This window comes from Amborella trichopoda, chromosome 12 (genome assembly GCF_054954075.1).
Source record: "Amborella trichopoda isolate Santa Cruz 75 chromosome 12, AtrichopodaSantaCruz75HAP2 v2.0, whole genome shotgun sequence".
NCBI lineage: Eukaryota > Viridiplantae > Streptophyta > Magnoliopsida > Amborellales > Amborellaceae > Amborella > Amborella trichopoda.
The window spans coordinates 35,021,674-35,049,230 of NC_142347.1; the positions used below are offsets into that span (position 1 = coordinate 35,021,674).

Consider the following 27,557-nt stretch of genomic DNA (forward strand, 5'->3'; position numbering starts at 1 on the left):
GTGCGTTTTCGGTACGTTCCCAGAACGAAAGCCATTCCCTCATTCATACGGTTTGAAGATTGGAACCCTAAAATCGAGGTTTGAGTTTTGTGCACCAAACCGGAGACCAGGCCTCTCTCACTCTTTCTTATTTCTCTCAAAACTCTCATAAGTGTCTCTTTCTCTGAAGCTCCTTAGCGGTCTGTCTCTAGGATTTGGGGGCAATGTCTAGATGGGAGAGTCGCGATTCACAGTCCAAGCGCCTGCATTCCAGGGTAGAGAGGCACTCCAGGTATTTCATCCCACCCTAATTTTGTTACTAATCGTATTCAAACTCTCTCTGTCTCTCTCTCTCTCTCTCTATCTCTCTCTCGTTGTGAAAACCACTTTGGTCTTTGAATTCCAAGGGTGCTCTCTCTCTATCTCTCTTTATCATGAAAACCATGTTGGTCTTTGATATTTGAAAATGTCTCTCTCTCTGGCCATGTTTTGTAGACTAATTTGAAGTTCCATTAACTGTAATTTCTCTCTGTCTCTCTAATCTGAAGTTCTATTAACTGTAATTTCTCTCTCTCACGTTAGTTTGCTACTGGATATCTGCATGTATTTCTTGTCTCTTTATGAAATTCGTCCGCGATCTCCTGGTAATCATATTTTAATTTAGTTTGAGGAGAATACTTGACAAGATTATGCTTAATATTTTATTTTTAATGTCAACTGATTTTCATTAATTTCAAGTCCATGAGGTTTAAATATATTCCCATCTACTGAAATGAGTATATTTACACGAGACTATATAGCTGTACCGCCGCTATCAAACACGCAGCTTGATAAATGTACCCATTTCTCACCGACTAATGATATTGTCAATAAAGGCTTTCAGAACCTTTCCCTTGCCAGCTCATTCTCATTTTTTGCTTCTCTTGGAGAACACTTTATGAAAATTGTTTGGTGAGTCTGCCTATTGCAAATCACGTTTGTGATGTTGTTTACTCTCCAAGGGCAGGAATTCTCTTTTTCAGCCGAGGTTATCACAGTGCTCGGGTCATCTTCTACAGCTATGGGGGTGCAGTTTAGGTTGAAATTCCTTAGACCAAAGAGCTGGGCCCAAGGCCTCTGCTTCATTACAGTCGCATATATGTAATGGGGCAGAATATGTCAAGAGGGTTCTTCTGCAGTAACCCCTCACAATAACTCTTTCACCTGCTTGCCCATATTCCCCTACCCATAGAACTATTGTCAAAATTAACTTCACTATCCCTTTGAGTTGCATTGTGCACCTTTCTTCTTCTGCATTTTGCTGTTTGTACTTTGTATTGACAATGTTCTTCTAGAGGTTTCCAGTCTGCAATCAAAAAATTAAAAAATTTCTTTCCTAGCTGGAGACCATGAGTTAGGTTGGCCTGATATTGTCCTTCATCCATTAACTCCTTTGGTTTAATCTCAAGAGCACATTTATACCCCTTATTACTCCTACTATGGATATTCTCCATGGTATTATGTCCAATTTTGGCAATGATGGATTGAAATATAGTTCAAAGAACACTTCAATTGAAGGAGGCACTATGCATACAAAACCTAAAAGATCTAAAATAAAGCCCCATATGTTCTGTGCCATGGGCCATGAGACACTGTAAAAACAAATGGTTTCACTGTTTCTTCATCCTGTTTTACACTAAGCAGATGTTGGGGATGGACATGTCTCTACTTTTTACGTGGTCGAAACTTTGGATTTTGTCAAGTACACTTAGCCATGCTAAAGCCTCCTCATTTTGTGGGTTTGGAATGGTCCATGCCCTTCCTAACACCATAATCGGCATCAGTTGTCCATGTTATGGTGCTGCACATTCACTTAGTCATTGATATCCTTGACTCTCTAGGGTCCATATTAGACAATATTTCCTACTTGGTCTTATAACTACTTGCTATAGCTCTGCCATTAGGTTCCTGTATACTCCGATCTCTTCATCCTTGAAATCCTTTCTCAAACATGGAGTACACGTGGTGTTGGCCTCAGAGCTTTCCGCTACTTCTGCCACTGTTACTTTGGGTTTTCTGCCACAGCATACACCTCTGGTTGTTCCATAAGGGACTGCTCCCCAAGCCACAAGTCCCTCCAGAATCTTGTGGTTGTTCCATTTCTGACTTGGCAACCTGCATTCTTATGTTTTTTTTGAATCTAACCTGCATTCTTATGTTGCTTATGGAATTAGATTGGCAATTGCTTATTTTGTTCCAAATACCTGATAAGCATCCTATACGTAGATTTGCCTTAAGCAGCGACTGTCATAATTCTTCCCCATATTTATTGGCTATTGCTTCCTACAAAGGGGGCCTGTGCCTTGCAAACCTCCACCACATCTCTTTCAGCAAATTCTAGTTTTCTCAATGATTTTCTTAAAGCCAAGGCCCATTATGCATTTCAATTTACATGCTCTATTCCATTTGACTGAGTGAGAGCATTGTTTCTTTGTCACTCCTTCCCAAAGGAATCCGTGCATTAGCTTTTCTAATTTGTTTTTAGCAGTTGCTGCTAATGGGACAGAAAATGAGGACATATAATGAACAGACAATTAGACATAGTAGATTAAGAGTTATCCTTCACCCTAGGGATATGAATCTCCTCTTACAAGAGGCCAGTGTGGTGCGAATTCTCTCCATGACCCCTTCTTACATGTTATTTAACGATATACCAACATAAAAAGGCAACCGAAGATTTCCATCCCATACCCAACCCTCTTTGTTTGTGGCATGAGGTCTTCTTCAAAAATCGAGACACCCTATAGCTTGGTCTCCCCCATGTTCATCCTTATTCTTGATGCTATCTTAGATCACCTTGGAAACAATTTCTGCTATCGTTGTATCACAAAATATGTGGGTAAGTTCGTGTATTGTAGCCATAATGCTGAACTTCGATGGGTGCTCCTTGGAGAACCTCGGCCGCACAGGAGCAGGTGGTGTCTTTAGAGATCACCAACGTAATATCCTCTTCACCTACTCCGAATATCTTGGCCTTCAAGATTCCCAGTATGCCGAATCAATGGCCCTTCTCAAGGGCCTGCAAAGCTTTATTTGATCTTGGGGGCAACACCTAATAGTGGAGGGGGATGCTTTAAACATCATTAATTGGGCAATCGGGAGGTCTACACCCCCTTGGCATCTGGCATCGATTTAAGATGAGATTGTTCACACTTGCAGGGATATTGCCATCTCTTGGATGCATACCTCGAGGATGTCAAATGAGTTCGCCGACCTCTTGGCGAAGGACGGGGCTAGGGCCCATGACGAAGACTAGAACCGGTCCCTTGCTGCTCTGGACCGTTGAGGATAAACTTACAAGAACAACTTATTCTGTACGGGCAACTTTGTTAGCCCATTTTTGTAAACTCTCTGTAAACTTTGTAAGGGGTCACTTTTTGTGTACTCACTGTAAACTTTGTAAGGGGACTATCTTATAACCCCATTTTTTGTACAGGGTCTGTTGACCTATTCTTTTTTACCAAGAGTCCCATCTAGGGGGTACTCTCGGATTAACCAAAACTTGTACTCCATCTCTTATAGCAATACAAAAGTTAACATTTATAAAAAAAAAAACGTCCGTGTATTGTAGGTGGGAGATGGTTGGAACTTTTGGTGTGACCTTGAACCTTGTCAACATTCCAAAGTCATGAGGGGTAAAGGCTTCCCTTTCCTTGAGCCTCTGGAAGATGGAAAGAACCCTTCGGGTGCCCGTTGATGAGAAATGAAAAATGAATAGACGAGAGAAAGCCGTAGATCCAACTCCTTCATTTATCTCCAATGCCCATCCACCTCATTTCCACATGAAAGAATTCCTGGTCGATTGTATCATAATCCTTCTCTAGGTCTAACTTGCAAATGACCCTGGGGAGCTTATCCTCATGCCTATAATGGATATATTCTTGAGCCACCATGACACCATGCATGATTTTTCCTTCCTTTACAGGGGCTGGTTGAGGTAAGGATATCACTTGTGAGAGCACCTCCCTTAGTCTAGTTAATAAGACTTCCAAGTAATCTGATTGATCATAGATCCCTCATATTCTCCACTCCTTCCTTCTTTTGCATTACTGTTATAAACGAAGCACTCATTGCTTTGATCACTCCTCTTTGGTAAAACTTTATGAACATGTCAGAGAATTCATCTTTCATCAATTTCTATAGCTGGTGGGAGAAATCTGTTGAGAATCTTTATCTTAAACTGAATGGCATCCTTATTTCTTCATCAAGCTTTCTCCAACCACTTTCAAGCTTACATCGTTCAACTTCAACTTAAGGAGAGGTACTCATTCATGATTATATTCAGCATAGTAAAAGAATTCTGAAAATACTGTACCATTAACCCTCTTCAGTCTCCTTTATACTTTTAGACCTCTTCTTTATACTTTCAGACCTTTCATGAGATTGTGACTCCTTGAGGAGAATTTGTGCTTCTGCTGTTTTCTATGGCATGTAAAAGCTTGCTGTTATGGTCTCTTTCCTGTAACCACTTCATCCATGACCTTTGATGCCATATCTCTCTCCCAGCCACAAATCGCGTCTTAGAGAGGACTTGGCTTCTAGCCTCTTTTTCTCCTGGGGAGACAATTCGCTTGGATCTTCTATCATGTCCAAGCTCTCCACACTCTCAAAGAAGCCTGAGATCTTTATCAGGATGTTATCAAAACAGCTCCTATTCCACTACTTCAGCTGCTTTTCAACCAGTTGCAATTTTTTGCAGAGCTCTGTCCTTCCCATCCCTCTACTTTCATGGCCATCCATCATTGCTCGACCATATAAGGCAGGCTATTGTTGTCTAACCACATTGCCGCAGTCCCCCTATCACCATATTTATGTCGAGTATGATTGGCAAGTTGCTGGACATGACTTCTGGAAATTTTGCTTTGCAGTCCTCTGAGACTATGAAATCGTACAAGTTTGTTTGGACGTAGTTTGTTTCGCTGTGGTTAAACATGTGTATTAGCCCTGTGCAATGTTGTTTCAAGCAACTCAGGGCCACTGATGGAATTTTCGAAACCTTCCATGCTAGCAGATTTTCTACTATGCCTGCGCTTTTGATGAGTCCATTTGGAGACATTGAAATCTCCTTCTATACACCAAGTTACTATGCCTGCTCTTTTGATGAGTCCATTTGGAGACATTGAAATCTCCTTCTGTACACCAAGGCATCCTATACTCTTCAGCTACCCTATTAAGCTTTTCCAATGCTCCTCTTTGGGCTTTAGATGGCACATAGAATCCAAGGGAAACCAGACATAGGGCCTTTATTTTACCAACATCAACCAATTAGCAATGGATACATGCCTACCTTGGAATGTTAAAGGATCCCTGCACACTCACAACCCCCCTAATGCTCCTTGTGCTGTCTTAGGCACCATTGTACTGGCCTTCTGCCCCATATTGACATTACTTCCACTGAGTTTGTTCTAGCAACTTAATTTCACTTAGAATCAATAAATCAGGTTTTAATTTCCTTATTAAGTGCTTTGATGTTCTTTTCTTCTTGGTTCCACCAAGCCTCATGATGTTCCATGAAAATTTCTTCATGGAGCAGGACATGATGGATGGTTGTATCTTATAAGTGGACGCCAGCCCCACTTCTACCTAATTGATATCATATGCCAAATTCTTCACTTTCCCCCTACCCTACCCTTTGCTATCTTTGTTATTCTAATCTATCTTTTCTGGCCCTTCGTTAACTTAAAGAGCATCTTAGATATTCTCCATTCTTCCATCATATGGAAAATGTATCGCATGTGTCATTTTATTCTTGTTGCCCAACACCTGTATGATCTCGACTCCATCTTCTGAATTTGTAGGGTTTATGCTCTTGTGCTTCTTCATAGAAGTTAAACTCCCCATCCTTAATGATTTGGGTTGAAACATCTATCTATAATCTACTACCAATGCAATGGACATGATTGGTCTAACTTCCTGGTGCCTAACTTCGCAGAAGCACAAGAAATTGTTTTTCTTCTTTGGCCTCTACTTCCTCCGATTTTATTTATTGAAAGTATGAACTGCTTCCGATTTAGGTTAACATTATCAAAACAAAAAAATTGCATCCGATTTTGACTTCTTTGTAATTTGGGCCTGAGCATACCAGAGCTCAGACAATATCTCCTATTGCCTATGGATACTTCCACTGGGTCTGTTGAGATTGGCGTCTGTACTGTGAACTTAGTAGATGACGATTCTTCTTGCATTTATCCTACAACATCCTGTTTGAGATTCTTATAGTGTGGTTTCGAACATCGACATGTCCATTGCTTACTTTCTTCTCCGACTGCATAGACAATGTAGTCCCGTAGTTTTGCACTCATCCCCTTGTTTGTGCGAAAGTTCGTGGTCAGACAGATTGTCAATTGTGGCTGGAGCACTCTCGGAGGCCTTATGAAAACCCTGCCATTTTTATTAAACAAGCTTTATTGCTGGTTCTGGATATTGTTTAGATCTTCTCTTCTTTGTCTACTCTCTCAGCATTTAGAAAAAATTCACTAACCAACCTGATGAAAAAGTAAAACAATAAAAAAATAATAGAGTTTTTGTCTCTTCGGCCGGCCTCTCCCTTGTTCCCTCGTCTCTTCTCGAGAAACCCACCCCCGCCTTTGCTCCCCATTGCATCATGTTCTCTTTCGGGGTTCCTCCTTCCCCCCTACTCTCTGTTGTCTCTTCTCAGCCGTCCACCCCTCCCCATTGTCGGACCCTCTTGATGCCACCGTCAGGATCCTGATGGTTCGGTACTCTGACTTTTCTACGTCGGACCCCACCCTACTTGCCACCTTTTTGGCCCCCCTTCTGGATTATACCCCAACCTTGGTTCCCATTTGCCAGATAAACTCTCCCCTTGGCTCCCTGACCTACTGCGCCTAGGTAGCCCCTCTGTACCACTTCTACCAACACCACGACCCTTTTGCTCTCTCGATACTACTCCTGCCCCTTCCCTGTGGCCTTCTATCCAATCGCCCCGCTCATTTACCACTCTCGCCACCCTTTCCCGTCTTCGTCCGCTCTTGACCTTCTCCCTGCCCCTCTCCCCTCAATCTTTCCCTCACCCCCCTCCCATCCCACCCCTCTCCCACTTGACCCTTTCCTCTTTAACTCCTCCCTTTCCTCTCCGCCAAGGCCCTCTCTTTCCCCTGAACCTTACCTTGAGCTCCCCTTGGACGTCCTTCCCTCTTACTCCCTTGACCCCCTACCCCGAGCTCCCCACGGACCTCGCCCGAGCTCCAATTTTGGTGGATCCCTCTCCCAATCCCCCACGGCTTCGGTAGACTCCGATTTCGTTGAAGGAGTTGACCATTGGCTGGGGGATGTAATGGAGCTGCTTTGGGTAATGGGTTTTCCACCGGAAGACTTGGAAGGCCCCTTCCAACAATTTTTCAAAGCTGATGCTCAAAGTCGGTTTAAGGTAAGACTTAAGGTAAGAATCAAGGGATGAAGGGAACTTCACAACCTCTCCTTTAGCATCGATAATGATCTCAAGACCTCCTCTGGTATTCCAACCCAAGAGACCACGTCAGCCTCTTTCCCTGGACTCCTATGCAGGAGATTCCCCAGACTGGCGACTCAGCTCCTCACCCCCACATCCTAATGAAACTTATGTCATGGAATGTCAGGGGTTTGGGTCTAGAACCCAAACGATCCGCAGTTAGAGACCTGTGCGCCAAAGATACAACTGGTACGATAGGTATGGGGTCGCAGACCCTGCCAGTGGTTGGCTTGGCCATCGATAAGCGCTTCAGGGGGCAGCTGGCTGATTTGGAACCTGGCGGAATATTCTATCCAGTCTTCCCTGATTGGAGATTTCTCTGTCATGACCATCCTTTTGAGGTCCTCTGACAGCCTGCCCTGGAAGTTTACAGCGGTACATGGCTCGAACTCACCTGCCTTAAGACCCGCTCTCTGGGCAGAACTTGACTGTGTGGCTTCGCTCCCACACCCTGTATGGTGCTTGGAAGGGGACTTCAACGTCACCAGATGGTCTTTTGAGAGAAACACCATCTCAAACTTTACCCTTGGCATGGCTGAATTTTCGGATTTTATCTTTAGAAATGACTACTTGATATCCCCCTTAAGGGGAATCTCTTCACCTGGTCCGACCACTCTTCTCAGCCTGCCCTGTCTAATTTCGACTCTCCCTTCCATGGGATGATGCCTTCCCAAGATCCCAATTGTCAGCTCTTCCCAAACCTACATCAGACCACTGTCCCATTCTTTTGCACACTCAACCAATCTTGAGAGGGCCCAAACCCTTTAGGTTTGAACTGTCTTGGTTGGAAAATCCTTCCCTCTCCTCCCTCATCCCGAGCTGGTGGAACTCTTTTTCTTCCGAAGTCTTGGGTAGGGCAGGCGTCATCCTGCAAACCAAGATCCAACTCCTTAAAAAATCTCTAAAAGAGTGGAGTAAGAACATCCTTGGGAACTTCTCCCTGGCAAAAACTTCCCTTCTCAATTCCATCCAAGAGCTGGACAACCTGGAGGAATCCAAGCCACTCTCCTCCTCTGAAAGTAACCTCAGATCCCAACTGAAGTTGGGACTACCTCTCCACTCTCAAGAAAGAAGAAATCTTCTGGTATCGGAGCTCTAGAGTGAAATGGCTCAACCTGGGAGACCATAACACATGCTTCTTCCACCGGATAGCCAACTGTCAATGCCGAACCAACTGTATCCCACTCCTTAAAGTTGGTAATTCCATTCTGGACCAACCTTCCCAGGTGGAAGCAGCCATTCTGTCTTTCTACAAAAATCTCTACTCGGCTCCTAGCGATCCAAAACCGAGAATGGGTAATCTACATTTCCACTCGCTTCCCCAGGATTGGTCATATTGGTTGGAACACCCATTCTCAGAAGAGGAAATACTGAAAGCTATGACGGATCTCGGCAAAGACAAGGCGCCAGGCTCGGATGGCTTTCCAGTGGCTCCCTTCAAGACGTTCTGGGAGACTTTTAGGCCTGATTTCCTCAAATTCTTTGAAGAGTTCTACCATAGGGGCATCATTCACAAAGCAATGAATGCCCCTTTCATCGCCTTAGTCCCAAAGATAGAAGGAGCAGACGAATTAAAGGACTTTAGACTGATCAGTTTGGTAAACTCCTCTTACACGCTACTGTCAAAAGTGCTGGCGACTCGGCTAAACGAAGTGCTACCCTTTGTAATTTCTCTCACAAAGTGCCTTCATAAAGGACAGACAAATCTTAGATGCGGTCCTGGTCGCTCACGAAGGCCTCCATTCCAGACACTTACGGAAAAAACTAGGTCTTATATTCAAAATCGGCTGGGAGAAGGCTTATGACCACGTAGACTGGTCACTTTTAGACGAGACTATGGGTAGAATGGGCTTCGGGAATAGGTGGCGGAGATGGATGAGGGGTTGCTACTCAAATCCCCACTTCTCCATTCTCATCAATGGGACCCCTAAGGGTTTCTTCCCCTCCTCTCGGAGTTCTCCTTTTCTCTTCACTATAGCAGCTGAAGGTTTTAGCCAATCACTATCTAGGGTGTACCAGGTGGGCCTCTTGAACTGCTTTAAAGCAGTGCTAGGGGCCCATCGGTTTCCCATGTGCAATACACCGATGACACTCTAGTGTTCATCGACGCCAACCCCCAGGAAATCGAATGCCTCCGTATGTTCCTCAGGTGTTTTGAGTTTGCTGCAGGCTTTAAGGCCAATATGTCAAAGTCAACAATGATTGGGTTGCCCTCACCCTTGAGGAGACTAGTGCCCTACTCTCAGGTTGGACTTGCAAAGTGGAAGACCTCCCAACCAACTACTTGGGCATTCCCCTGGGGCTTGGGAAACCTAAAAAGACACAATGGTCAACTGTTATTGATAGAGTGGACCGCATACTTGGTGGTTGGAAAGGAAGGTTCCTTTCCTTCGCAGGTCTCGCTACTCTAATCAAAGCCACCCTCTCCAACACCCCCATTTATCTCATGTCCCTCTTCCAAATGCCGATAGCGGTAGCCAACAGATTGGGACAACTCATGAGGAACTTTCTATGGTCAGGAGAGTTTGAACAAAATAAATTCCACCTCGTCGCCTAGGAAACACTCTACCGATTGAAGACTCAGGGCGGACTAGGGATTCGCTCCTTGTGAAAGCAGAATATGGCTCTCCTGGGTAAATGGTGGTGGTGCTTGGCGAACTCCCCTAATCAGCTTTGGTCACAAGTGCTCCGACATAAATATAGAATTCCCCCTGAAATTTGGCTGCCAGACGAGAGACCCCACAGTAGACCCTCGGGAGCCTGAAATCGTTTCTGTCGGTTTTGCCCACCTTTAAACTATACATCAGATTCCTTCCGAGGTCTGATAGCAGGATTCGCTCACTGCTAACCCGCTAGCCTGGGTCTCGGAAGAGCTACAACTAACAGGTGTCAGAAGAGTTTGGAACCCTTCTTTCATAAGGTCTCTTTCTGATGCCGAAACATTGGATTTCATTTCCCTCTCGGCCTTGCTCAATGACTACTTCTTCCCACTCTCAGGGCCGGATAGGATCATATGGACGGCAGAGCCATCCGGCTCTTTCTCAGTGGCCTCTTTCCACAGGAGTTTGCTACCATGTCACTGCTCCCCCCCCCAGGTAATGTTCAAGGTATGGTCATCAATAGCGTCACCAAAAGTGCAAGCATTTAACTGGATCGCTTGTGGACGAAAAACGCTAACGGTTGACCAACTCAAGCGAGGACCAAATCGTTGCGTTCTCTGCTATAAAGAAAGAAGAATCCCACTCCCACCTGTTTATCCATTGCGATGTTGCTCACTACCAGTGGACCAAACTCCTCAATCTTTTTGGCCTAACCTAGGTCATACTGGCTTCCATCCTTGTGCTTTTTAACTTAGCAGACAGCCTCTCGTGGGCCAAACCTGGGAGGCTTTTATGGAAGGCAGCGACAGAGGCCACAATTTGGACTTTATGGAAAGAAAGGAATTCTAGAATCTTCAGAGGGGTCCATTGTGTAATCGTGCCCTGTTCCATTAAATCCATACACGTGATTTTCTGGGCCATCAATCATAAAGCGTTCAAGCTCCTTCCTTCTTCTATCTTCCTTGTCAACTGGCAACAATTACTTATGCTTCACTACTCTCGACCCCCACGCCTTAGGGACTGGTCCCCCCCTCCGTTGGGTGCAATTAAGTTCAATTTTGACGGCTGCTCGCTTGGAAATCTCGGCCCCTCCGGGGTAGGGGGGCTGTTCAGAGACTACCTAGGAAACATCTTGGGACAATTCTCAGGTCACATAGGTCACACCAATCTCTCGCCTTGCACAATGGTATCAAACTCTTTGATCTGGCATGGGGTCAACCACTCCTGGTGGAAGGGGATGCACGCAATATAGTCTCTTGGGCTGCAGGGCTTGTCTCCCCCCCATGGTACCGCTCTACGATTTTTTATGAGAGTTCTCACCTCTGCAGGGATATTCCCGTCTCATGGACGCATATTTGGCGGGAATCAAATGCACTAGCGAACAGCCTAGCTAAGGAGTGAGCCAACATGCAACCCACAGCTACTACATAATCCTAGAAGACCTTCCCAATTGGCTCGTTTTTACCTCATATCTCTTTGGTCTATCCTTTTAATGTAAAACTTAGCATGCCACCTTGAGGCCAAAACCCTTGTAAAATCAATTCGTCCATGTTAAGCCTGTGGTTAGTGTTTTTCAGGAGTACCCTTTATATTACAACTACCCACAGAGGTCGACTTTATCCCCTGAAAGGATTTATCCGTGTGTTCACTATTATCACTATGTGTACTCCATTACTTTTAATACAATGTTAACTTCAAAAAAACAAAAGAGTTTTTGTCTCTTCTTTTGAATGGATTGGACAGCTTTTACCATTGTTGCTGTATTGTGTTCTGTTTAACTATTCATCTTTCCAAGTGGAAAGTAGCCTTCTGTTTCTTGATGTCTAGGTTTTCATGGCTCAGCTTTAGGGAGTTGGATCTTTAATTGATGGATATACTATGTTGTTGCTGTACCATGTCTATTCTTCTTTGGTCTCGAGGGTCCAGTAAAGAGAGATATCCTAGTGTGAGGCAACATAATTTGGTTCATCTTCATTTTTCCTTGTATCATTGATGTCAAGAGTGAGGCAACATAATTTGGTTCATCTTCATCTTTCCTTGTATCAGTCATGTCATTTGTTTTGCAACCCACCAGAGACATCATTATCAGCTGGTCACCTAGTACTTGAATAACAGGATATGATGCTTGTAGCTATCAAGAATTGGACTCTTATGAGGACAATAGATCAAATTTTTTCCTATATTTTGCCGAAATTTTCAGTATTTTGTGAGACATGCGTCCTTGGAAGATTTGATCTTGGGTCTTGGTGAGTGGTTCACCTCCTCTATGTGCATGTCTATGTGTTGTGTGTGTGTGTGTGTATATACATGCATGCATGTATGTATTTATTTATTGGAAAGTACTTTGCAGGGCCATGGCTTTGCAAAGCAGAAGTGTTTGTTCATCTTTGACTGTTTTCGTTTGCATGCTTCTTTGGAGGAAAAACTATAGTACAGAAAGCCCATGATCTTTCATCTTGGAGGCAACTTTTGTATTTAAGCTGAAAATTGATAATGCTGATTATTGTGAATCATGTAGAGGTCCCATTTTATGTTTCCTTTTGGTGGCTCCACCCATTTTCTCATATCCTACACCACAATTTTCCCGAGGTTCGATTCAATTTTACATAAATATCCAAAAATTAGACCAACAGATAGTCGCTTTCTTGCCGCTAGGGAAACAAAACCCAACATTAGGCATAAGAGTCGGCTCACAGGTAGAGGATGTGGCTTCAGTGCGGAAGTGATAATTATGCGGTTGTGAGCCATCCCTAATGCATTCATAGTGATATAATACATTTTGTGCTTGAAGTTGGGAGAAAAAAAGAGAACATACTTCAAGGAATTAGTCAATTGATTAGTAGCCAGCGTTGGTTGTGCCATTATCAAAAAAAAAATTGATTAGTAGCGAGCGTTTGATAACCATGAAAATCTTAAGGATTTATAATGCTTATATGAAGTTTTCATATGCTTTATTCTTGATGTTAACAGGTTTTCTCTCTACCTCCACCTTTCTCCCTCCTTTGACTTCTCATCTTTCCCCCACTCTTTCTACTTTTTCATCAATCCCTCCGCTCTTTAACCTCTCTCTATCTCTCTCTCTCTCTCTACTCTCCTTGCTCTTTAACCTCCCTCTCTCTTTATCCAATCTTCTTTTCTCGCACTTGCTATACCTGCTCTTTTCTCTCCTGAACCTCTATTCTTGAACTTCTTTCCACCTCTCTTCTTTATCTTCTTTCATCTTTCATCTTAAGTTTCTCTCTCCTGCCACCACCCTCTACTCTATATTCTTGAAGCCCATCTCACTCTTCCAGAAAACCTTCTACTCTTCTCTTCTTGCTTTAACTATCGCTTCATTACTGTTCTCCCTTCCATCTTCCACCAAGTGTCTTGACACCATGGGCTTCTTTCTAGCCCTTCGCATGCTTGTGCAGCAGAGGTCATAGGGACAGTCCCTATCACGTTTCGGTAGCAGGGACTTTCCTAGTGGCCCCTGGCAGATGGGGTGAAGGGGCAGCTCGTGCTCACGGTAGCATGGATTTCCTTGTGGCCCCTGGCAGATTGGTTTGAAGGGGCATGAGGACAGCTCGCGCCCATTTTTTGGTGACAGAATACAATCCATCTTGGTCATGTCCTGTCTCGGTAGCAGGTATCTCCTACTGGTCTCGGGCAACATGGGTCCAAGGAGCAGCCTGCACTTATTTTTTGGCTACTGTATACAATTCAACTAGGTGGACACCCTTTGCGGACTTTCAAAATCGGTGCTTTCCAATTTTTTTGATGGCAATTTTAGGTTATGAGTTGTTCGTGGATGTGTTTCTTCTTCTCTACCCTCTCTCTTGTAATCTGAGTCTCAGCACCCATTTTTTGGGCTGCCAATTTTTACCACTTCAGTGGCAATGTAACTAAACAGTTTCAAAAAAAAAAAAAAAATGCTTGAGGTCTTCCAGGCCCATTTTTGGATTCATTTGCTGGATTTGCATTCAAGAGGAGAATGATTAGGCTTGTGGCAAGAATATCACCTATCATGGCAGAAGGATGCCTGGTATTAGCACCAAGGATTTGTTGAGTATAGTCGGAGGATCAGGACTCAGGTGTGCATCATCAGGAACCCGACATCCTCTATAACAATGGCCACTATTGGGGTTCTCCTAGATCCACAATTGTAGAAGAGCTTTTCAAAAACAGTAATCCAGTTTAACTGTACAACTGATTTCTGAAGTCACTTAGAATTTTTCTGCTTTGGTTCTGAAGTCATTCCTTTAGCATTTGCGGTAATGAAACTTAATCCACGCTCTAACTGTCTAAGGCCAGAGAGATGAAGAAAACCCTGTTGTCATTGAGGATGGGGCACTGAATCACAGCTAATTAACAATTCTGCAATGGTGTTTTTTCTTCTTCTTTTTACCTCTCGTTTATAGGTTAGTGATGTTCTAACAATTGTTGAAATATTTGCTGACTGTAGAGCAGTGTCTTTGCTTTGTTATTCAAACATCTAGTGATGCTCTGGACTTGATTTTGATGGGAGGGTTTTTCATGCCTGTTAGAGTTGTCTCATATTCATCTTTGTACCCGTTTCTCAGACCTACACCAATAACAGGTCACTAGACAGATTATTTGAAAAACTCTTTAAGCTAGCCAAAAAACAAATGACAAAAAGAAAAAGAAATACTGGTCTGATTTAGCCATTGTTGCCCAGATATCCAAACCTAGGTGGAGATCCTACTCTGGAATCATATTCGCCCTGGGAAAGCTATCTTCATGGGAGCTCAATTTTTAAATTTTGGGATCTCAATCCCCCACTTTAGAGAGTAAGAAATGACCAACTAATAAGTTTCCTTATTTATAAAGTATAGTTACATTGCTTGTTGACTATAAATTGAGAAATGTTCATTTTAAAATGTCTAGATGGTAATAGACTATATATATTAAGGTTGGAGCAAGATCCTGAAAAGGCTGAAATCAAGATCCCAAAAGGTCGGGGTTGAGATCCCCAAGAGATTGGGATTAAGATCCCTAACATTTGGGATCTCGATCCCGAACATATACATGGTACGAATGGCGGTTCCAAGCACAAGATCATCTAGCCTTTTGCGATTCTGTTCTTGCTCCCAATCCAGTTCCCTGTCTGGTTTTAGCCACATCTCATGGTCCAAAATGGCACCCCATGGAATAGATTTATACCAGTAGTGTGATCACTATCAAATCAAGAACAGGATTGCTGAAATAGGAACATCAATAGATTCAAATTCAATTATGCAAGGTTCCTAGAATTGGAAAGATTTGCTTTATTTGCCATTGGTTTCAGTGCCCGCCTTTTACGCTATTCGCGTGGCATCCCATTTGGGATTGAGATCCCCAAAATGTTAGGATTGAGATCCCTAACATTTGGTGATTTGGATCCCTAACATATGCATCATATGGATGGTGCTCCCAACCATAGGGATCTTCTAGCCTTTCATGATCCCCCGCTCCTGATCCCAAAAGATATGGAAAGAACCTCACTAGCTCTTTTCTTTCCTGTTGTAAAAGTTGCCTTGAGAGATGCATTTTAGTTGCTCCAATTCAAAAGACACCTGCAAAATTGCTGCATGGACCACCAACACAATGATAACCAAATAGTAAAATTAATCCATTTTCATGCTCTTTCTAAACACAGCCTTGTAGATGAAGCTGTAAATTGTCAACCAAAAAGAGTTGATGTAGATGAAGCTGTAAATTGTCAACCAATAAGAGTTGATGAAGTTGTGACTTGAAGTAATAGAAAAGAAGAAGACCACTTAGTCATGAAAGGGAAACCAATCTAATTTTTGGATTTGTTTTCTTTTAATTGTGCTGTATGTTACATGGATTATTTTACTTGGGTGCTGTACCCATGTTAATCAACACACTTAGTGGTATGGATTCTTTTTAGTTCTTTTTCTCATTTAGTAACCATTGGTTACATTAGAGACTTGATCTTCTTTTTCTTTTGAGTAGACATGTGAATTTTGAAAATGTCAATGAAACTTACAGCATATCTATGAATTCATCCAATTAAGGTATGAATGATTATCTCTTGTTCTTTATCAATGAAATGAAATACTGCTAAAACATTGTTGTATTTGGTTGTTCCTTCATAATATAGCGATATCGCCAAATTCTCCCCTTCATGGCATAAGGAATCTGACACCTAGGACTCGTGTCAAACACCCACACACTTACCCGTGATCATGCAACATAGATTGTACATTTTTTTGGATTGTTGGGACCATGGGGAGGTGTTGCACATATGTAAGCAAGAAACAACTTTATAAGTAGGCCCATAGCTAGAGAGAATGAGAAACCTTATCTTCATTAGGGGTAAAGTTCAGTGGAAATCAAGTAAATATTCTTATAAAGGTGCGGTTTGTATAGAGCCGAGGCTCTAAACAATCATCGTAAAGCCCACCCTCAAATAGTGTCAAGAAATGTGGTTTCAACACTGGAAATCTTTGTGATAGCCTTAAAATATATTTTCATCTTTCATTATAAAATTTAAAGCTTCAAAAATAGTGAAAATTGACGGTCCAAAAATGCGTTACAAAATGCACCATTTCCAAAAATTAAAATCCATTTTTTCTTATGTCCATGCATCGTGATGATCAATTTGAGGATATTTGGGCATCAAAACAACCTCTTCTAGTGAAGTTTTTGAGGTGGGCTCTAATTTGATTGTTTAGAGCCTCGGCTCTATATAAACTTTTTCCTTCTTATTATTGTTTAACTATTTTTATAACGTGGAGTGGCGCGAGAACAAAGTTTTGGTGCGAACCAAATTTTTCACATGTCAGTTCTAACATGCATTATGCATCCTATTAATAAATCTCTCCCTCTCTCTCTCTCTCTCTCTATCTCTCTCTCCACCAAGTGTTTGCCTGTGAATTGTGTGAGTTACAAAGGAGTGTGTCTATAAACACCAACGTTCCAAAAAATGTCTGGACAATGCTTAGGTGCCCCACCTGGGGGGGGGGGGGGGGATGCCCTATGGCCACCTAGTGCCTAGGTGGACCAGGTGGAAGAACAGGGGTAGGAGGTGTCTGATCCAACTGTTTAAGGTCCAAGTTCTGTGTAAAAAATGCATATTGAGGTATAAAACATTAATCCATAGTCCATACACTCCATACCATTAGTCCATAACTCCATACACAGTAAAAAAGTGCATATTGAGGTTCAAAGTATTTGAGATTGGACAATTAGTTAATAACACATTAAGAAAAATAGGAAAACATAATCGAACATTCAAATTCAATACTAGACATAACACGTAGTCCATTGTCCATACACTCCAGACCATAGTCCTTACACATAAGAGGAGGCAAAAAAAAGAAAGAAATATGGACTTGAAGGCTCAAAGATCTCTTTTTTGAACATGTTTTTTATTTTTATTTTTTGAACATGGACTCAAAGATCCTTATTTTTTGAACATGGACTCAAAGATCCTTGAATTACCGCGACACTTTGAATTACCCGATCGATCTTACAAAAATGCAAATATGCGGTTTTTTCTCTTTTCTTTTTCACTCTAAATGGTAAATAAGGGGTTTAGGTCAGAATAAAACCCAAACCCCTAACTACCGCCCCCTCACCCCCCTCTCCTTATTTTTCCCCCATATTTAGGGGGGCAAAAGGACTCGTGTATTTTCGCCCAAGGATCGTGCTTCCAGACGAGCTGCCTAGGCCTAGGTGATGCGCATAAGCGCTAGGCAGACCACTTTTTGAACTATGATGCACACACACTCCCAAATACACTATTTTACTAAATATCTTGCCAGTGATATTTGTTGATTGTATGCTGTATTAAATGGCAGCAAGTTTAAATGAGACCAATTTTTGTTGATATTCTTAGATTTATTGTATGATACTCCAGCAGTTATATTTGGATTAAATACCTTTTTTACCTAACATTTTCATATTCTTTCTAATTGGTATAGAGGTCTGTGCCTCACACAATTTTGTCTACTCATAAGCGCCAAATAAACAAACCACACAATTTTGAACAGAACAAGCATTAGTAAACCAAATACAGGAAAGTTTGATGGCCTACCAGCTCTCTAGTAGAATTACGTTCATCTCCTCCACCCACCCAAACCCTCTTTGGGCCCCTTGCCCCAACGTCCTACACACTTTGCAACTCACTGCACAGCCCATAATCCTCCATTCAAACCTGGTCCCAACCACCCCTCGCCCTCTTACCCTGTGCTCGACTATATCGCTGCCCTTAAATCCGTCCATGCATCCCTCTTCGTCCGCCCCCCCGCTTGATTCCCAATCCTTGCATATCCCTGCCTATCCCTGCCTTCGTTCTTGTCACTCGCCTTGGCTTACCCATTACCTAGCGGTTCCGCCACTTCGGTGATATCCTACGCTTTCTTCTTATCACTCTGCTCCCCTCTCCTCGTCGTCCCCCCTGCTTCTGCTTCGTTCCACCTTCCCCCTCCCTCTTCCCCCTTCCCCCTCTCTTTGCTTCTCCAAGTTTCCCCTCGGCTCCTACCCATTTTAGGTTGGGCCCTTGTACTCCCCTCCTAACCTCCTATACTGGCAGCCCCAATACCACCCTCCCTATTACCCTTTCCATTGCATTCACCCTCCAGCTCTTCCCTCTCATCCCTTCACAACCCCCCGCCCTGATTTCTCCAATCCCCCACCCTTGGCATCCATCCCGACACCCCTCTCGTCAATTCTTGCAGGCCTTGTGTTTTTGGCCTTGCTTCCTCGTCTACGGTTACGACCTCTCCCCCCCTTCTGACTCCCTTGCTCCCCTTCTCCCCTTTCTTCAAATCCCCGCCTAGCCTCTCACTGTCTGGATCCTTTGCGGGGTATATGGCTTACTCTGATTACTCTCTTACCCAATCCGTGGATTTCGAGTAGGTGGATGGAATGGACAAAGCCCAAGGCAATATCAAGGATGTAATCAAGGTCATGGCTTTAAAAAAGAATGCCCATGTCAAAGAAATTCAGGATTTTCTTGAGGCTGACGTCGAAAGCAGGCTCAACCTCAAGCCTGAGAACTGTAGGGAGCTTGCATACCCCCTGTACTCCACCCCTCTTGCCATTGGCGTTACTCCTTCCCCTACCCACCCTGCAGCAAGAAAGAACACCTTGGCGTCAGTTAGAAGGTCCCCCAGGATTTCTCAATCTTCTTCAACCTTATGAAGATCCTTGCTTCAAACGTGAGGGGTCTTGGTCAACGCCAAACACGCAAATGCGTCAAAGACTTTTGCTCGCAATTTTCACCTTTAATCTTAGCTCTTATTGTAACCAAGTTTCCCTATCCCAACCTCTCCCAGACCAGATTCGCCAGGTGTGGAGACACAGACCTTGTCAATGGGAAGTTCTTGAGGCCCAAGGGGCTTCCGGGGGAATCTGGGGCATTTGGGACCCTATAGTTCACTCCTTACTCCAGTCCATGGTGAAGCTTTAGTCGGTTGCCCTCTCACCAGAATCTCGGATGGCTTCCTCTGGAACTTCTCGGTCATCTACGGGCCCAATCGTGCAAATCTCAAGAACTTTTTGTGGACTAAATGGACGAGATCGTCTCCTCTCTCCCCCCCCAATTCCCTTGGTGCCTCGGGGGAGACTTCAATATTACTCGGTGGTCTCATGAAAGAAATTCGAGTTCTTCAATCTCGCGTGGCATGCTGGAATTCTCAGACATTATTCCTAAAACTGAATAGCTCGATATTCCGCAAGGGGCTAACTTCACTGGGTCAAATCATCATTCCGATGCTTCTTTGTCCAAGTTGGATAGATTCCGCACCAACATCCCTTGGGACGAAGCCTTCCAGCCTTCCTTGGTACCCTTTCCTTGGCCCTGCCCAAGACAACCTCAGACCACAAGCCTATTCTACTAGATACTCAGTGTATCTAGAGGCCCCTCTCATTTCAGATTTGAATTATCCTGGCTGCAAGAGCCCAATTTCTCTCCTCTCATTTCTACTTGGTGGAATTCTTTTTCCGCCTATAGCCACAGTTGGGCTGGCTTTTGCCTCCAACACAAGTTGCGGCTGCTCAAATTTAAGCTTAAGATTTGCAGTTGCCAACTCCCAGGAAATTTCCTCTCCCAGAAAACCGAACTGTTGGAGTCCATTCGCCTACTTGATCTCACCGAGGAGTCTAGACCTTTAATGCAAGGAGAAGTTCAGCTTAGAGCCCAATCGAGGATTGAGTTCCACTCCATCCTCCAAAAAGAAGGGATCTTTTGGTTCCAACGATCTAGAATCTGTTGGCTCGAATTTGGAGACAATAACACCGCCTTTTCCATAAAATGGCCCTCTGCCACAGGCGAGACAACTCCATTTCCCTAGTCAAAATTGGAGACCAGATTTTTGATAGCCCCCACCCACCCCGTCCCCCTCCCCCTCCCCCTCCCGCTCATTCGGGCCACAACTACTGAATTTTTCAGCACCCTCTTCATGGCCCCCTTAGGCCAGAAACCCATCATGGACGATCTATCCTTCAACTCTATCCCTCCGGAGGCAGCAGTCCATCTAGAACGACCCTTTCGGCCATCAAAGCGCTTGCCCAGGATAGGGCCTCGGGCCCTGATGACTTTCTTATGGCATTCTTTAATACTTCCTAGGGGACCCTCAAACCAGATATCTTAGCCTTTTCTACAGAATTCCATGAGATGGGCATCATTCACAAACGCTATTTTCATTGCCTTGATCCCCAAGATTGGGGCTGAAGAACACAAAAGATTTCCGACCTATTAGCCTCATCAACAGTCTTATAAAATTCTTTCCAGGGCCTCTCTCCCCGCCTCCGTGAAGTTTTAGAATGGGTCATCTCCCAAAACCAAGGGGCCTTCGTGAAAGATCAGGAAGTTTAAGATGGTGCCCTCATTGCTCATGAATCCATTCATTCTAGACACCTATCTAAAATGCTGAGCCTCATTGTAAAGCTCGGCTGGGAGAAAGCCTACGACCATGTGGATTGGTCGAGTCCATTCTCGACAAGACCCTCCTTCGTATGGGGTTTGGAAGCTGATGGAGGGTTTGGGTCCGTGGTTGCATCTCTAGCCCCATGTTCTCTATTTTGATCAATGGATCTCCGGTAGGCTATTTCAAATCCTCTAGGGGTCTGAGGCAAGGCGACCCCCTCTCTCCTTTCCTCTTTGCTATTGTCGCCGAAGTTTTAGTAATTCGGTTGCTAGACTGTATAAGAGGGGTTGGATTACAGGTTTTAAGTCTAGTACCTGCGGACCTCTGGTGTCACACCTTAGATATGCCAACAATGCACTCCTTTTATGTGATGCGGATACCTTCCTCCTTTTTCTCAAACTCTTTGAACTAGCTACAGGTTTTTGTATCAACATGTCTAAGACCAAGATGATGGGGGTCTGTACCGAAGTCCATACAGTGCAAGTCCTTGCCAAGAGGTGGGGATACAAAGCCGATAACCTTCCCTCCACCTACCTAGGCTTACCTCTTTGCCTGGGAAAACCCAGTAAACGCCGTTGGAGCCATGTTATTGATAAAGTCGATAGGAGGCTGGCAGGTTGGAAAGGTAGATTCCTTTCCGCTGGTGGTCAAGTCACCTCGATCAAAGCCACGATATTGAATGTTCCGATATTCCAAATGTCTATGTTTCATATGCCCTCCTCCGTAGCCAAAATTTTCTTTGGTCTGGTGAGGGAGGAACAAAGAAGATCCATTTGGTTTCTTGGTAGAGAATCTGCCGCCCCAAGAGCGAAGGAGGACTTGGCATTCACATTCTCAGGCTTAATGACCTCACCCTTCTCGGCAAATGGTGGTGGAGATTGTCCATCCTTGATAACCAACTTTGGTAGACCATCCTTCGCTTCAAGTATCGCTGCCACACCCTGAGCTGGACTCCTCCTTTCCCCTCCACCAGTAAACCTTCAGGCTTCTGGAGATCTATCACCCGATGCCTTTCTGTTATCTGTGCCAATATCCGTTTTCACCCAAGACATGGGAATAGGATTCTCTTCTGGTCTGATTGCTGGTTGGGCCACACTCCCCTATGAAACCTCTTCCCTAGAGTTTACCTCTTTGCCAGGAACCCCAGGGTGTCCGTAGCCGACTACTTTGAGAGCTCAGCTTCTTTAAGGGTTTTCAGTTCAGAAGGGCTTTATCGGAAGAAGAATTTGCAGACTTCCTATGCCTTTGTTCCCTAATCCACTCCTCACCCCTACCTTCTTCGGGCAGTGATCGTATTCTGTGGTCCCCCAACCCAAGTGGCCTCTCTCAGTGGCATCTTTTGACAGTGTTCTTCTGGCAGCCAAGCCCCTTCCGAGCGGTGCCCTTCCTGCCTGCTCCAAAGCGTGGCTGTCTTTTTTTCCCCCCAAAGTTTAAGCCTTCTCTTAGATTGCCATTGCCCACAGAGCCTTAACAGTTGATCATCTCCAGAGGAGAGGCATTTCACTCCCCAATAGATGCATTGTGTGCCAGGAAGATGAGGAATCAAATGATCATCTTTTCATCCTTGTTGTGCCTTAGCACAGGAACTATGGGGATACATCCTCAGGCTCTTCCATTGGAAGTGGGTAACCCCCCCTCGATTACCCATATCTTCACCTCTCTCCACCCTTGGCCTTGGTCAAATTCAGGAATTCTCCTTTGGCAAGCCTCTATTGCTGCCACCCTGTGGGTAATTTGGTTGGAAAGAAGCCACAGAATTTTCCATGGTGCGAGATCCAGCCCTCCTGATATGTTTAATCATATTCTCGCCCTTGTCCTTTTTTGGGCTTCCAACCATGACCTTTTCAAGCACTTTTCTTTGGCTGCTTTCTTCAGAATTGGTATCACTTGCTCTACCTTAGGCTGTCAAGAATTACAAGGGCATCACTGTAGAGACCCCCAGAGACGGGGCAATCCAAGTTGAACTTCGATGGCAGTTCTCTCGGCAACCCCGACCCGGCAGGCATAGGAGGACTTTTCAGGAATTCCTCAGGTGACATTCTTCTCTCCTACTCTCTCCCAATTGGCCACACTGATTCTACCTCGGCTGAATCCCAAGCCCTTTTGAAATCTTTAATCACGATTGGGGACCTGACCTCGTCATTGAAGGGGATTCGAGGAATATTTTATCTTGGGCAGCAAATTCTGCTCCCTGCCTGTGGAGGCTGCTTCACATTTTTTATCAAATTTATCATTTATGCAGAAATCTATATGTGTCTTGGAGACATACATGGAGGGAAGCAAACGCCGAAGCCGACGCCTTAGCGAAAGGAGGAGCAGCTCTCAATCCTTGAAGGAACCTTTTAGGTTTTCTCTCCTCTGCTCCTACCCTCTGGAGCAGGCCCCCAAACTTGTAATTTTGTGCATACATACAGGCTCATTGTCTAAAGCCCATCTTTTTTGCTTTCTGGGCATCACTGATATGCTATAAAGTCCACCCCTTGTGTGGTGTTTCATTTGTACTCTCTTAAACTCAATACAAGTTGACTTTATCAAACAAAACAAACCATGCTCAAATTAAAAAATAATGGAACCTTTGATAAATTCTCTCTACCTATGCAAGATTTTCATAGCATCTCACTCTTTAAATGCACTTCCTTTGCATGTTATCAATCTGTACTGCCAAGTAATGTCTTAGGCCTCCTCACTAGTCTTTTATTGGAGAATTTTCTTTCCTCTCTTATTGTCCAAGTTTTTCATGCTATGCATGTCACACCAACTGGTTTAAAATTTGCCTCACTCTACAATTTCATATTTTACAGCCCAAACAGATTGAAACGAGATAGGAAGCCAGCAACAGAGAGGGAGCACTTTGGTCTCACCGATCACGATCATAGGTACAGGAGGCGATTGCAAGATGCATTACCACTTGAGGCTCCATTAGAGGCACCTGAGTCCAAGATATCATCATCTTCAGCCGCTGCAAATGAAGTATCAAATGAGGTCTTTGAGAAACCTGATACTTTGAAACCAGGATCCAACTTAACTGAAGTACCTCGGTCACTGTCTTATTTTCAGGTTCCATTTCACCGTATTTTGTTGAAAAATCTACCATCATTTAAATATGGGAGAATAAATATATGAATTTGTGAGTACATGGCCTTTTTCTGGTTTCAATCAAAATTTAAGGTTTTCTATGACTTGTCAGTAATTCTCTGTTCCTTCCATTCGAAACTGCATATTTTCAAAATGAAATCTGTTCCTTCATTCATGGGGTTTGTGCATCCCTTTGTTGCTTATTCTCTTCTAAGCTGTTGACTTAATTGGTTTTTTTTTTTCGTCTCTTTTCTTCTCATTTCTTTCATATTGGGGGAAAATATCAGGACCCAACCTGGAACACCTTCCTAGATCTTACAGCTGGTTGGGAAACTAGACAATATCAAGATGGTACTGGCTGGAACTGTCATGTTTTTTGAAATGACTATTTACCACAAACCCAACGACTAAAATGTGGAACAAGCAAGGGTAGAAGGTTGCTGAACTGGGGGTAAAATAGTCATTAAAGAAGGGATGGGTCTGACTAGCTGCATGAAATCTCAAGTGTCCTTGTATTATGATCTATGCAGGATTTCTCTCAGTGAGTCCTGGTATTCCTGTACCCGATTTGTTTACTTGATGAGCATGGTAAACATACAAAGGGCCTATCCAGAATAAAAAGAGACAAACAAGGCTTGTTTGGACTTCAGAGATGGATGGGATCTGGTGCACCTGTCAAATTAGTTATCTGTTCCCTGATGTGGTTTGATCTTTAGATTCAACTTCGTCATTTTTCTTATATAAGTCATTTCTTTTTCATAAGTAGTTAAGCAAAGTTTAAGTTATCGATTTTTTATGCTTTTACAATATTTCAACTATGTTGTGATGTCATGACTTTCTGAAAATGCCAACTTTGTTGTGAGGGCATTATTTGTTATTTCTTTTTTTGAACAATTATAATACTTTTTATTTTTGGAGAAATATTTTGTTGCGGTACTCATGTATGCTATGTGAAATTATACTAAGCTCTATATCATGGTCACCATCATCATCATCATCATCATCATCCGAGCCTTATCCTAATTATTTGGGGTCAGCTACATAAATCCTATTCTTCCGCTCTTCTTTATGAAAGGCCATATCCTCAGTAAGACCACATCAAAAATATAATTGCAAGGGTCGTCAATGTCCAATTTGATGGGTTTGGCAGTGAGTGAGAGACTACATTTGCAGTCATGATACGTTTAGCATGTGCCATGCTTTCTAGGTCACCTCCCACTGAACCTTATGACCGTCTATTTGATGTTGTCATATGAATCATATTATAATTTTCCTTGTACTGTTGTTATCTTGCCCATAGTTCCCAAAGACAAATTCCGGGGGCCCCTTGGTACTTTTTTCCATTTCTTGAAATGTTCATATAATTGATCATGGATACATATCTTTTTATTTATTCTAGTGCCATTTCTCTATGGGTTTGGATGTGTTTTGAAGTGCCCATGCCCTTGAGGTAGTGGTAGTTTGGTGCAATTCTTCCGAGCCTCAGGTTTTTAGTAATTCGCAACAATTTGAAGAAATGATTTCTACGACTTGTTTGCTAGGTTTTATTTTGAACATAGGCTGTGATGTTTTCTCTTGTTGGATAAGTTGGTTGTCTTGCCTTTGAGGTTGAAGCCCTGTAGTTTGTATTTTGGATCATTGTGGTTTTTTTTTTCTCTTTTTTGAATTTAGAAGGCAGAGATTTCAAGTATATAATTTTGAATTTCTTATGAGGTTTAATACAATTTCTGGCCTCATCATTAACTCACAACTCCCTTAGCTTAGCTTCATGCTCAGTTAGTAGTCGGGCATCTGAAATTCCTGTTTGTCTACTGTGAATCCTGTGCTTCTTATGTTCCTCCTCTTGATAGATAATCCTTCGCTTCACATTTTACTGTGAAGTTGCATTCTATAGTATTTGTTTTTGGTAAGATTATGTTTAATGACAATTAAGTATGCATCATTCCTGGCTTAGCTAATTTTCTCTTTTTGTGGGGAGCACATCATGTTATCTACAATTAATGGGGTAGAGAATATAATACATTTAAGAGGGTGTGCTTTTGCATTTTTCACTACATCCGAACTGTTTTATTTCATGTAGTGAGACTCTTGTTGCAATGTGTGCCTTTGAATGCCTCAGCATATAACAATCTAGGGCTACCTATGCATGTCTTGTACAGCATGATGAGCGTGGCACCCCGGGTCAAGGTGGCCGATCCCTTGGTCATAGAAATCAAGGTGACTAGCTGAAGTTCATATGCCATATTTTTGCGACTTCTTTATTTATTTTCAATTACTATTGCCCTTTACTATCACATTCGGTTTTCCTGCTTTATTTTCTATGACATATTTTGATTGGTTTCTCTCTCATCTCTTCTGGGCGTAGAGCAGGTAAGGGGGGTGATTCGAGGGATCGGTTTAGAGAGCGTTCAGGAGTCAAGGTGGTCGCTCATGGGCAAAGTGATGAGAGGATTCAACCCAAGCGAAATGACATGGGGGCCTGGCGGCATGATGGATTTTTTGAACTTGAATCCGAGGCACCCCCTGTGAAAAAAAGGCCAGCATTTAGAGAGAGAAAGCCACTACCTGAAACAGAGAACCCTGTTCCTGAAGTCCCTGCTTCTGTTCCTGAAGTCCCTGCATCTGATAATCTCAATCGCTCTAATAGGTCTGCTTTGAACAGTTCCAAGCGGGAGGAGAGAGAAGGAGACCAATACCTACATGGGAGACCCACCACTGATTTTGTGAGAGAAAGGTTTGCACGGGTGGGCGACCGGCCTTATGTGAAAGATGATGGACAGAGAGAGGGGTTTCAGCACAGGGAAAGGTATGCGTCTGGGGGTAGCAGCAGGGGAAGAGAGAGATTCAACGGAAGATACAACGCAGGAGACAGAAACCGTTATAGGGCAAGTGCTTCACGAGGAGAGAAGTGGAAGCATGATCTCTTCTATGAAGCTAACAGGAGCCCAACACCAAAGAATGAAGAGGATCACATTGCTAAGGTTGAGGCCCTTCTTACTTCGTAGTAGTATCTTTCCTTCCCAGTTTCCTTGTTCTAGTTGAAGGTCTTATTGTACCTTGTTTGGATGGATAAATGCTGATTGTTCTTGATTGTTTTGCAAGATGGACACAGGTTGAATTTTTCCTTGTATTTCTTTCATTTTGGAACATTGGTTAAACTGGAGTTTCAAAACAGCTTATCTTCTTCTCTTTCTTTAGGTTGCCATTCCATAGAGAGGTGCCTACTTTTGGGAGAATATTTGGTAAAGAGTGTATATAACTAGGGCTGCTAACGGGCCGACCAAGACTGACCCGAGGCCCAGATAAGGCCGGCCCAGAAAGTGTCCATGAAAAGCCCGACTTGGCATGGAAATGTAACAGTAAAGACTGGGCTGGCCCGGCCTGTTGAGATCATTGGGCTGGACTGTATTCAGAAGCCCCCATTTTCTTTTCTTTTTCTGTATTTCACTCTGCAAACTTTTCTTGGTGGTAAGCCAAAAAAAAACATATGCAAAATTTTTTTTGAGAGAGAAA

General features: G+C 43.4%; 1 protein-coding gene across 21 annotated transcripts; it reads left to right on the plus strand.

The window, feature by feature from the left end:
• Positions 1-27,557, plus strand: LOC18430875 (cyclin-like protein). Of its 21 annotated transcripts, none has more exons than XM_020665256.2 (5): positions 5-271; positions 23,771-24,026; positions 26,204-26,261; positions 26,415-27,025; positions 27,243-27,557. In XM_020665256.2, the coding sequence occupies exons 1-5, from the start codon at positions 204-206 to the stop codon at positions 27,255-27,257; spliced, it is 1,008 nt and encodes a 335-aa protein (XP_020520915.1). In that variant the 5' UTR covers positions 5-203; the 3' UTR covers positions 27,258-27,557. The 21 variants fall into 21 exon arrangements, 17 of the variants coding, with proteins under 17 accessions (XP_088708944.1, XP_020520915.1, XP_011622123.1 ...); XR_016045280.1 differs by having other exon boundaries at positions 11-271; positions 26,125-26,261; positions 26,410-27,025; XR_016045277.1 differs by having other exon boundaries at positions 11-271; positions 26,410-27,025.